Source organism: Mytilus trossulus, chromosome 5 (assembly GCF_036588685.1).
Source record: "Mytilus trossulus isolate FHL-02 chromosome 5, PNRI_Mtr1.1.1.hap1, whole genome shotgun sequence".
NCBI classification, from domain to species: Eukaryota; Metazoa; Mollusca; class Bivalvia; order Mytilida; family Mytilidae; genus Mytilus; species Mytilus trossulus.
Window position 1 is genome coordinate 26,184,338 of NC_086377.1, and position 12,795 is coordinate 26,197,132.

Here is a 12,795-nt window from a genome sequence, read left to right on the forward strand (position 1 = left end):
GTTCTTATTTCAATATTGCCAGAGGGATTCACAACAAAAACTGTGACAGAAACGAGACAAATGTAGATTCCATCACTGCAACAAGTGTGTTACGATACTTCTCTACCTGAAACAGTTAAATTTTGATATTTAAAGCGCGAGGCTTGCCGAGCTTTTTTGATAATTAAGTTTTACTGTTGAGGGTGGAGAAATGTCGTTATACAAGAGGTATGGTGTTTGAATATGTTTCTCTATAATTGATTTATATCCTTCCATTTCAAGCATTTGTATAAATTCGTATTCTTTTTTTGTCACATCATCAGGCATGGATGACTTTTGTCAGGACGTCACAATATAAAATTCAGAAGATACCAAGATAAATTTCGACCAATAACTATTTGCTGAGAACAGATTTTTCACTAGTGATGAGAAATATTTTGGTTCCACATAAAACCTCAATGTTGTAATGCTAGACTGAGTGATGGTGTCCCTTGTACAGATTACATTTACGCAAACTCACATATCTTTGTTCTTGAGCGATTAATTATTAACTAACTAAATATAACTGATCTAGATATAGTAGCAAGGAAATGTTATTCCATATGCACAAAACGTTTCTGGAGTTGGTAGGGTCGACCCACATGTTTGGTAAGTCAATAGTGAACGTTTAGGACCCAAAAGATTTTTTACAAATGCGAATACTGTCATATTAGATGATTTGGTATGACTGACGAAAAGACAACTTAATGTATCCATTAAAGTCAAAGGTCAATAATGTGAACAATAAGGTCATATTTTCCGTTTATTGTATCTGTGTTATTTTCTGAAAAAGAAGAAAAAAAGAATGGTATGTATTTGCCATATTTACAGAAAATGATAATACACAAGATTATAAAACATATTTATCCGTTCATTAATTTCCAAGAATAAATCATTTTTTAACTACATTTGTACATTACATGTATGTTTTAGAGGATTCCTTTATTTTGATTGGATAACAACGCTTGTGCGTAAACTAAAATTCACCTTCATATCTCAATGAAGTTTAACATTCATGATGACACGTGCTATCACAAAAATGTGCACAGATTATTTTTAAAAAGAAATAAATGATAAAAATCGATTTTCATTTTCATATCGAAAAAAAATGTAATTATAAGACATGAGTATTGAATGCTCCTTTAGGTAATTCTATAGGATTGTAAAAGCGTTGACCGTGCGCACATTTTTAGAATGAAACGCGAATGTACTTGGGTTGACCGCTTTTACAACCCAATGAAATTTACAAAAAGAAGCATTCAATTCTTAAGTAAATTTGATTTGTCATTGAAATCAATTGAAAATATTAATATTTCTAAGAAAACAGACACAACTTTAAGGTTTAATACTGCATTGGAAAGTGCTAAGTGTGAAAAACAAGTTTTTAATATAAGATATTACATTAAAAACTTACAAACGAAACCTGTGGGAAGAGGTGCACATTTACACAAAGGACATCCACTATCATCCGTAGAATATCCTGTATAGCATTCTAAATCACAGTCGAAAACTTCGGCACATACAATCATATGAAGAGTGGTGCCTTTTGTTGTTTGGTAACTCGTTACTTCCGGTGCAGGTACATGTGGGGTGGTGAAGACATCCGGGAATTTAATCTTAAAACGACAAACAAATCATCAAAAGTCTAAACTGTGTTATCGTGTTCTTATTTCACTAATTCTATCTTTTGATCAATCGACTGTAAGATACATGTACATATATATAGTTTGACATGCTTTAAAAAACAAAACTATAAATATACTCATTCTAATGCAATTAGTTTGTAACGATAATTTTCATTGGACGTTGATAAATATTTTGAGGGGTTAGATTTAAGGAATAACAGTACTGTAGTTGAAGAGTTGCCACCGTCAATTGTAGATTTGACGGTCGCAAATGCAGTTTTACTGGCGACGCGTAGCGGAGACAGTAAAACGGAGATTTGCGACCGTCAAATCAAAATTGACGGTGGCAACTCTTCAACTACAGTACTGTTATTCCGATTCTAATGCACTACAAAAAGAAAAAATACGATAAAACTTGAAAAAATGTCTAAATTTGTCAAATAAAAAAAAATTCGCGAATCTTCATGAATGATTTTGGCACAAAGACAACATGGCTAAACGTGACGTCATACAAATGAAAACTTACAAGCTGGCGGTTATGACGTTACTTGTACGCATCAAATTTGGATAAAATTACATTAAAACGGCGAATTCGAGGTAGGTGTTGTTTTATTTTCGATTATATGGTAGTAATCGAACATTTGTTGATTCATCAATTCAAATTTGGTGGGTCTCTCCTTAGTTACGCCTGGTCAACTGTGGATTTGACGGCAACTTTTAGCCAATGAAAAACATTGTTACATCCAAATTGCATTAGAATCAACGTTCTACTAGTCCGTAACTAAGAAAGCCACCATTTTGAATTCTGGGATATAATAATTTCTAAAATAATAAACAAGATATTCACATTTTGAGCCTCAAAATCTTCTTTAAGTCTATATTGAAACCATTCTGAAGCGTACGAAAAGTAAAAATATGTTTAGTATTCATGTTTGACATCCAGAGTAAACACATGACGTCACATTGTTTAGATGCTAAAGACAATGCAACAGTTTCGCGGACTTTTTCATTTATGCCATTTTTAAGCCAAAATATTTATTAAATGACATTTATTTTAATATTTGGCATTAGAATGGAGATAACTGTATTGTATTTTAAGCTTGGCCTTCGTAAAACTTGATTTTACTGTCGCAAATATCCGTTTACCTATCTCCGCTCCGCGTCGCTAGGTAAACTCAATTTGCGACAGTAAAATCTACGTTTTACGAAGGCCAAGCTTAAAATACAATACAGTTATCTCCTAATTTTAACCATAGACATTTCCTCCGAAGATTGCCGATGGTTCTATGGCCTCAATATAATATAAATATGCAAGAGCAATAGTCCAAAAGTGGAATAGCATAATACAAACTATCCTCCTAATCAAATATTACAAACATCATAATATAAATAGTCGTTTTAACTGTATAAGAATAGATGTTGGCGTGTCAAGTGTGTACACGATATGGGTCTGTTGTGTTCACTTTTGATCATGTTCAACTGAATTCGTTTCAATGACAAAACATGCCGAAGACATGCACGATTGATCCCAAACTGAAGGCATATCATACTTAGTACATTATGTCGAATGCATACGGTTCGATATGAGGTTTTACAAGTCAATAATGTTTCAGAAGAGTGCTTGATATTTATGTTTTAAAGTTAAACCAAAATTCATGGTTTTGTCGAAATAGTATTCAATGTTCCCGTTTCATGCCATTTTTCTCTATATTTTTTGTTGCCCATCATTTCCTTTTCTCTATTATACACAGTGACATGTAGTATTTTAGAAGCCTCTTTAGTTTTTTTTTTAGCCCTTTGTAAATCCCTCAAACCCTTAAAACTGCAATTCGTTTTTTTTATATATACTACATTTGTATCAAAATATCACTTTAATCATATGCTCTTTAACGATTAAAATGTACCTCTGTGCTAACTTTGCTTTTAGTGGATATTTCTGTTGACTGAACTAATGGCTGTGGGGCGGTTGAAGTATGTTTTGCCGTCAGCAGTGTCTGTGTTTCCGACATACTTGTAGGTTTGCTTGTTGTAGAAATTGCAGAAGACTGTTGACTATTTGAATGAACAGTGTTGTGATGTTCTGTTGTTCTTGAAGACATTTTAGCAACTGGTGTAGGTGTTTGGACTGGTGTGGTTGTTTGGACTGCTGCTAAAATTCATAGTTGGACTATTGAACCGACGATACTATAAATATGAACGGGACTACACAGGCAAATTTCGTTCATATCAATTTCACGTGAATTTAAATCCATGTGAATCTCCCGTGAAATTCACATTAATTTCTCCTCAAACGAGCTTATATGTGAAACATGAAAATCACATACTTTTTTTTACGTGTGAAGATTACGTGAATTTGTAAATATAATATAATTCAAATAACATTTAAATTTTCAATTTTGATTAAAATAATGAAAAACACCAAGTGATATTCATGTGAAATTGATGTGAGCAAATTTGTGCTTGTGTTACTCGTCGGACTGCACAAGAGTTGAATAAGAAAAAATATGCAATTTATGGTTTTAAATTTTGTGTTTTTATGAAAAGACAAGTGTATTGAGGGAATTATAATGCCAGTACAATTTTCATTTAATTTTTAATGTGCTATTTATCTTGCCTTTTGAATTTAATTTAAAAGGCAGTACTGACTGGGTTATACAATATACTTAATCGCTATCATTTTGTAATTTGCAAAGATTAATTTGTATGTTGACTAACACAAAGTTTTGATGTAATTCTTATGTCCGAACTTCAATTTGATCTAAATTTGTCGATTTTAATTATGATAGATCATCACATCATATCGGTAACAGTATATATTTGTTTTACTGTGGACTCATTTAATTTCGTGGGTAACAGCCGTCGTTGACCTAGAAAAACTTGAATTTTCATGGATATTTATTTGGATTTCTTGGTTTTACTAAAGTCTGGATTGCCAACAATTAACAAATCGTTGAACATTTAAAATCCCGTTTCACATGTACCAATGAAATCCACCAAAGTTAACATCCAACCAATAATAATAGTAAAAGCATTTTAACAAGTACTACTTACGACAGCTACATTCTATACATCCAGACACAGGGTTAGATTTAGTGGCACATGGTTGATGACAATTTCTCCAGTCAGTGTTACAGGATCCTCCTGCTAAAGAGGGTGTGTCGTATATTTGTAAGAGTAACTACATGTAACATATAATATATGGCAAACTTAAAATCATCAAACTCCAATATAAGTGGTTTATTTTGAATGAGCAATTTTTGTACATGAAGTGTTAAGATACTCGAAACACTTAGATTGGTATCGCCAAGACTTTTTTGTTTGGTTTTTGATTGACTGACAAGTATCGGTTTACTACAAAAATGTTAGTAGAAACACTTAGATTGGTATCGCCAATGTTGGTTGACTGACAAGTACATGTATCGGTTTACTACAAACTTTTAAATAAAGTTAATCATTAATTATAAGTGGAAAGTGGACTAGTGTAACAATAGTCGCCTCATTATTATAATAAATATACTTTGTTGGAATCATTCTGTAAAAGTTAAGAAAGAAGAGCATCGGTAAAGTTCACGATTGAGAAAACTCCAAACTATAAAATACGTTATATTTCCAGTTAAGGCGCCATTATAATGGTACTTTTAGTATATATTAAATAAGTAGTAAACGGAGTAAACGAGATTTCATGTGACAGATTACTTACATATATTTGGTTTAGGAGTTTTGTTTCCACCATTGAAAGTGTTTCCCGGATTCGATGGATCAAAATGGTGTGCGCAGTCACATTTGCATCCGCTAGGTGTCATCGAAGCACATCCGGGTGGACAAAAGAGTTTCAGGCTGTTACATTCACCGGAGTCTTTTGTCAAATCAAATAAGAATCCTAGGGAAAATGGCTTGATGAAAACGATGCGCATAACGATTTTAAAAATAGAAACATAAAATATGGGTGATAAACGAAAAGTATAAGTTCAATAAAATAAAACTGACATACTACAAAAATTGTTGGTCATTTTTTTTAACATATAGCTCAATATTAAAATTGCATTACAGGCTTTCTTGCTGTTTATTTGTTTGATATAAAAAAAAAGTAGATGTGGTCTGATTTCCAATGAGACAACTCTCCATCAGAGAACAAATGACGAAAAAGTTATCGTTTATAGTAATCGTACAGCCTTTAACAAAGAGCTAAACACATCAGCAAAAATAGTAAGCTATAAAAGACCCCTAAATGACCGTCATCTTTCGCGTAGTAGACCTGTAATTGTTTGTAGGAGTAGTTTGACGAGGTATTTAATATTTTAATAACTTTGTTATTCTGTTATCTTTATACATTTGCATACTTAGTTTCATACATTGAGTGTGAAAGAAAAACGCTACTCCCCGTAAATGATTGCCTATTTGTCGGCGTTTTAGAATCTAAGGTAACACTCCACAGTTAAATGTGTAGTTTCGCATTTTGGCCCCTGTGGATTTTTAAAATATGAGAGCTAGTGTGAAATAAAATTCATTTTTGGATAGCTGAGTACTAAAATAGCCTTCGTATTGGGTTTATATGAACATCAAAATTATGTAATGCATGTAATATAGGCTGTTTTCTGTATGACAGTCCGTATTTGCATGCCCATACCATACATTGGTCCGGCAATTATTGTAATGTTTTTTTCCAACTTTTTGTGTCACGAACTTTGTGATTAGATTTTACGAAAAAATGAGGCGAAAGACACCCATTTTTTATTTGCTCATTAGGAAGATCTATGCAAACAGTTTCTAAAAAGGTATCACTCAGGGGATATGTGACATGTTTACCCCCCTTTTTGCAATATTTTATTGTAAATAAATGCAGAATGTTGCCATGGATACACATAAAAGGAATTATTTGTCACCCTTTTAAACTTGAAAAGTCAATTATATGGAAGATACTGATTACATACATATGCACATGTACAACACAAACAGTAAGGTTAATGTATTAGAAATCAAGGAATAGAAGATGATAAAACATTTTGTGGCTCATTTTTAATTTTATTTTCTAACTGTGGAGTGCTACCTACCTAATGTATTCTGAGTAAAACATCAAAATGTTGTGATTGATTTAAAACGTGATACAAAATAGAAATTCAACCAATGACGTAACGTTATTTCATTTTGGTGTACGAACAATGAGATTACCCATAGTCCTTTTGATTCGGAAAAGGCGAATTGAAAAACGATGTGATGTCGTTCAAATCCGAAACAACTACCGAGAATAAAAAGATGAGTATTTACCCTTTGTCATCAACGCAAACTGTAGAAATAGTAGTGTACAGAGAACCTTCATCTTCAGATTTATTCCTGGTGTGAATGCTATCAAATGTTTACCTAAACTGGTAACCCCAGACCAAATCTTCTATTTACCTTCAGTATCAATATCAGCAGGTGTCTGACAGGTTATCAGTTTGTCCAATATCGTAAAATGAATGACAAATATATTGATATATGTACAGCTGGTCTGTCTATGTATTTATATTTCTTAAACCTGGAATGTAAGAGTTCCTTTTTAGCTCACCTGGCCTAAAAGGCCAAGTGAGCTTTTCTCATCACTTGGCGTCCGGCGTCGTCGTCCTCCTGCGTCCTTCGTCGTTAACTTTTACAAAAATCTTCTCCTCTGAAACTACTGGGCCAAATTAAACCAAACTTGGCCACAATCATCATTCAATTTGATGTATCTAGTTTAAAAATTGTGTTTTTTTACCCGGCCAACCAACCAAGATGGCCGCCACGGTTAAAAATCGAACATGGAGGTTAAATGCAGTTTTTGGTTATAACCCAAAAACCAAAGCATTTAGAGCAAATCTGGCAATGGGTAAAATTGTTTATCTGGTGAATAGCTATCTGCCCTGTAATTTTAAGATGAATGGGACAGCCCGTTGTTGGGTTGCTGCCCCATACTTGGTAATTTTAAGGAAATTTTGCTGTTTTGGGTTATTATCTTGAATATTATTATAGATAGAGATAAACTGTAAACAGCAATAGTGTACAGCAATTTAAGACTAAAAAATAAGTCAAAATGACCAAAATGGTCAATTGACCCCCTAAGAAGTTATTGTCCTTTATAATCATGAAATTTGTAAATTTGTACTAACATTTTCAACTGAAACTACACGGAACAGTTCATTATAGATAGAGATAATTGTAAGCAGCAAGAATGTTTAGTAAAGTAAGATGTACAAACACATCACAATCACCTAAACACAATTTTGTCATGAACTGTCTGCTTCCTTTGTTTAATTCACACATACCAAGGTGAGCGACACAGTTTTAGTTAAGCAAGCTATACAACCAGGGTAAACCCATCATTTTGTTCAGCAAAACACCTGTACCAAGTCAGGAATATGGTACATAATTTCCATTTGGTTGATTTATGAATAAATTAATTTTGTGTATTTACTGTCTTCTGATTGGTGTGATGAGAGTGACCTACACAGGCAAATTTCACTTACATGAATTTCTCCTCAAACGAGCTTATACGTGAAACTCACATGAAATCAGTGTTTGTGAGTTTCACGTGAATCTCATGTGAAACTCGCGTGAATTTCACATATCTCTGAAAATTATACATTTGTGTTTGTCACTTGAAATTCATATGGAGCTTTAAAATAATGTAACTTCTTGTTGGTTGGGTTGTTGTCTCTTAGACATACATGTATTCCACATTTCCATATTCAATTTTACATCCTTTTTTTATACTTTTTTTCAATCTTACATTTAGGATGTGTGTTTTAATTTGATTTTGAAATATCGGATTTGCTTCTTTATTTTATCTGTTCAGTAGTTAAACATTGACCGGTCTTAACAATTGAACTTACTTGTAATATAAACAGGAGGGTTTTATGTAAAATAGTAGTAAATTAATCAGAAAAAAGAAATGTGTGAGGAATTTCATGGCATGAAACTATATAAATGATAGTTTGTGTTATCCTGGTAAAATCGGAGGTGTAAAGAATTTAACAATTGTGTTGAAACTGCATTGTAAAATTCCGTAGTACACAACAAATAAAACAAAGAAAAATATTAAGTTATCAAATTTCGACTTATCATTTGCCGAGAGCAGATATTTTACTAGTGAGGAGAAATATTTTTCTCACAACGCTCAAGATATATGAAATTAGCACAAACTAGAGAATTTAAGACCTTCGCCACCGATTTTTTTTAAATAACGAAATATACGTTTTGATCCAGAACAATATCGTTCATTCTAAAGAAGAAAATATTTCTTGTGCGTCTGTTTACCTATTTTATTGACAATGAACGCAATCATCATGGGTTCATTCCTGATATTATGAACATTTTGTATAAATATAGCCTTCATTCCTATATGCTTGACTTTTTGCGAGAGGGTTTTTTTCCAACGAAGCAATCTTGGAAAGCTATAGTGAAAAATACAGTTGACAAAGTACAAACTGACGAATGGACTCGACGATAATAACTTCTCTCGCTTTAGAAGTGTTCACCTATCGGTTAGGGTTCCAGATTTCTGGAAAAGTTCTACATCATCCAGAGAAATCGTAAACTATTACATTACAAAACTGCTAACCGACATTCCAAATTTCACTGGAGGTACATGCGAATTATGCAACCCTCCGTTTTTAGATGTATATGTACATGCATGTTGTAGCTGTAGCGGAACTCATTTAATCAGAGATATGTGGTGGGAGTTTATAATTGAAAAATTTCCATTGCATTTATTTGTTGAACTTTATGAATACGACGATGAAGAGTTATATTGCATTCTCTTGGGGATGCACGTAACAACAAACAATATAGAAATCGACAGTTTTCATAATCTTTGTCATGTGCACGTTGCACACTGTGTCGCTGCATATAGTAGATTAAGGAGAACAACGATTCGTTAATGTGCCAGTGCATGAACCGTCGTTAGTGAGAGCAATTTTTGTCAAAATTTTCTTCAGTTATATAAATAAGCACAGAACTTTATTTTGTTATTGTACATATTGTAATATTATATTGTGTTATTATTTGTTTTGAAAACTTTTGTAATTTGATCTGTTTACATATATGATTGTTCATTGAATCTCTTGATAGAGGAAATAAAGATATGAATAAATGTCTCCCACTACATGATTTGTTGTCTTATATATTAGTAACCAAAACGTATATTTAAGGTTGAATTATTTGTGTGGATTCTTGTTACAAAATACCGTTTAAACACTGTGGGGTGCTAGCTCTTTGTTCTCACGGGGGGGGCCTCAACATGGGATTTTGGGTACAGGTGTGCAGCTGGGATTTTAAAAACACCCCCCATTCATATAATGAATAATTGTGAAATCCCTACCTATACATATATTTCACAGCGAAATCATAACCCATTCATATATTTATCAGCTCAATATATATCACAATCGGTCAATTACTACCTATTGATATATTTCCTCGGTAAAATTACACCCCATTGATATATTTGACGGATCAAAAAAGGGACCCATTCCAGCGGCACATATGTATATACCTTTATATAGGAAGAGACCCCCCCCCCCCCCGTGTTTGTTCTATGTAAAGCCAATAAGGAAAAATATAAAATCGGCGCAAATGTCATTCGCCCCTTTTTAAATGTTGAACGTTGTTGTGAAATAACTGCTCCATTTTGGTGACATGATGTGTTTGTATACTATAGTATCATATAAAGTAAACATAAAAATTGTCAACCCTTTTAATGGGTTTGGTTTTCTCTGACTACACATAGAATAATACACCAATCTCGGGTGAACAATAAAGAAGTTTATCTTACGGGAAAATAATTGTTGTATATTAAAGAACAATGCGGAAGTACTCTCCCACTACATGATATGTTGTCAAACAACAAAGTTGTCTTATATATAAGTAACCTTAACGTATATTTAACATCTTTAAAGTTGAATTATTTGTGTGGATCCTTGTTTCAAAATACCTTTTAAACACTGTGTATGTAAATTCGTTGACCCTGGTTTTTTTATATCGACGTTCATTTCAATTTTCGAAAAATGTCCGTGCTGATGTATGTTATTTATCGTTATGGTTCCCAATTTATTTAAAAGATTAGATTAAACAAAAAAGATTCTATATTTTGACTTCTCAGTTTAAACTACTACTTGGTAAATCCAGATATTTAAATGCAATTTGAACTGAAAAGATTTTTTTTAAAGCCATTCAAAAACATTATGTCGGTTAAAAGCTCATTAGAGGTTATGTTTGTCTATGTTTTATATGCCATGCCGTATTATTATTATTATTACAAGGTGACAGAGGGAAGCCATAAGGTCAACAAAAGAAATGTTTAATACCAACTTGGTCTGATATCATTTGCATTTTTTTTTTAAATGAAAAATAGACAAGTCTATAATTATAAAGAATAAATTTAATCAACACAGGTTACTAGCATATCAATTGAAAATGGATAAACTAAATTCAATTGGCAATGTTGATTTCCTCGCTGATGGTTAAAATATTTGACATTTTTGTTTTAAAGAAAAAAGCTATGAGGGAGTGTGAGGTTTTATGTATGTCCCACATACTGCCTTCTTTTTTTTAACTCAAAACTTCTGTCCTGCTTATTTTTTCAAATTTCATCCTAGCTATTTGTTGAAGCCATAGTTTTGACCAGTTTTATTCGAATTTTATCTTGAGTGTTAGTGAGGGATACAATTAAAGGAAATCACAGCCCAGGCCATTTGGAAATTTCAACCAAGCTATGACTTCCATGAATGAATTCGATTCTAATAGGACAAATACGATCATTTAAAAATACTGCAGTTGCATGGAAAATTCCGTAAAACAACGCTAGAAAAATGTGGTTAATTCTTTTAATTCTTAAACCTTACATTTCCCATTTTTAATTAACATGTTTTTCTTGTAAGTTATCTTTAAATCCAAAGTAAACATTTCGTATCATAGGAGCCGCCATGTTTACTTGATGAAATCAGTAAATATGCGAGTAATGCAATAGTATAGAAAATAAAACAAGACCTAACTCAAAAAGGATAAGTACTGTATGTCAACATTAAAAGTGAAACAAGGGTATTCCCATTTAAGATTATAAAAAAGTGCCTCAAATATTTCAGAATGGGAGAGAAGAATGTAAAACTTAAAACTTCGAAACAGTGTTTATGGCGTCTCTGCTACTTCATCTCTGATTTTGAGTTTGGTGCCACAAAATGATTGCATGATAGATAGGACGTTCCAAAATACGAGGCAGCACTTACAAAGGGGAGGAAAGGGATTGATATAAGTTGCAATAACTTTTTTCCCAATCCACAATAATTAGATATATTTAATCTGGAAGCGTTCGAAAATAATTGCGTCGAATGAAATTTTCAAAATAATTAATATAATCATGAATGAACAAGATTAGAAAAATTCGTAAGACCAGCACACATCATGTGGGGTTGTGTCTTTGATTTTCCAATAATGTGACAATTTCGGACATACACGTAAATATCACGTGAGCAGATTAAATTGTAAATATCACGTGAGAATCGTGAATGTGTAAAATACACGTGATATAAACATTTAAACGGTGTGATAGTCCATACTCACGTAAAAATAATGTAGTTCTCGCGTGATGAGCACTAATTTAACGTTAAACACACGTTGGAAAATAAAGCCTATATATTTGACTAATGATTCCCTCGAGAACAAAACGTCCACCAGCAGTGGCATCGGTCCATGGTTGTAAATGATCATTAATGGTACCCGGCTTTTAATTGTGAAGACAAGACGGGCGGTTTGTCAACGCATCCCTTGCTTTGTCTTCCCTCAATATTTTATGAAGATTTGCTATTTAAGGTAAAGTAGACATTACGTATCGAAATTGAAAAATATTCTCATTTTAAAACAAGTTATTTATATCATGTCACTTTAAAATGCATATAATGTATAGAACATGACCTACTAGTAATGATAGAAACATGTGGAGATGGATCTTCTGATCCTTCCTGAGCATCTAACATCAGTCCTAGATCTTGGTGGGATACGTGTTGCTTATAAAAAAAGAAGATGTTGTATGATTGCCAATGAGACAACTTTCCACAAAAGACCAAAATGACACAAACATTCACAACTATAGGTCACCGTACGGCCTTCAACAACGAGCAAAACCCATACCGCATAGTCAGCTATA

General features: G+C 32.8%; 1 protein-coding gene across 2 annotated transcripts; it reads right to left on the minus strand.

The window, feature by feature from the left end:
- Positions 1–331: 331 nt before the first annotated feature.
- Positions 332–7,020, minus strand: LOC134719551 (uncharacterized). Of its 2 annotated transcripts, none has more exons than XM_063582544.1 (6): positions 6,909–7,020; positions 5,344–5,523; positions 4,695–4,787; positions 3,548–3,789; positions 1,433–1,634; positions 332–802 (listed from the first exon to the last, which is right to left on the minus strand). In XM_063582544.1, coding segments are annotated over exons 1-6 (771 nt in total). In that variant the 5' UTR covers positions 6,961–7,020; the 3' UTR covers positions 332–800. The 2 variants fall into 2 exon arrangements, with proteins under 2 accessions (XP_063438614.1, XP_063438613.1); XM_063582543.1 differs by having other exon boundaries at positions 334–802; positions 3,548–3,792.
- Positions 7,021–12,795: the final 5,775 nt, after the last annotated feature.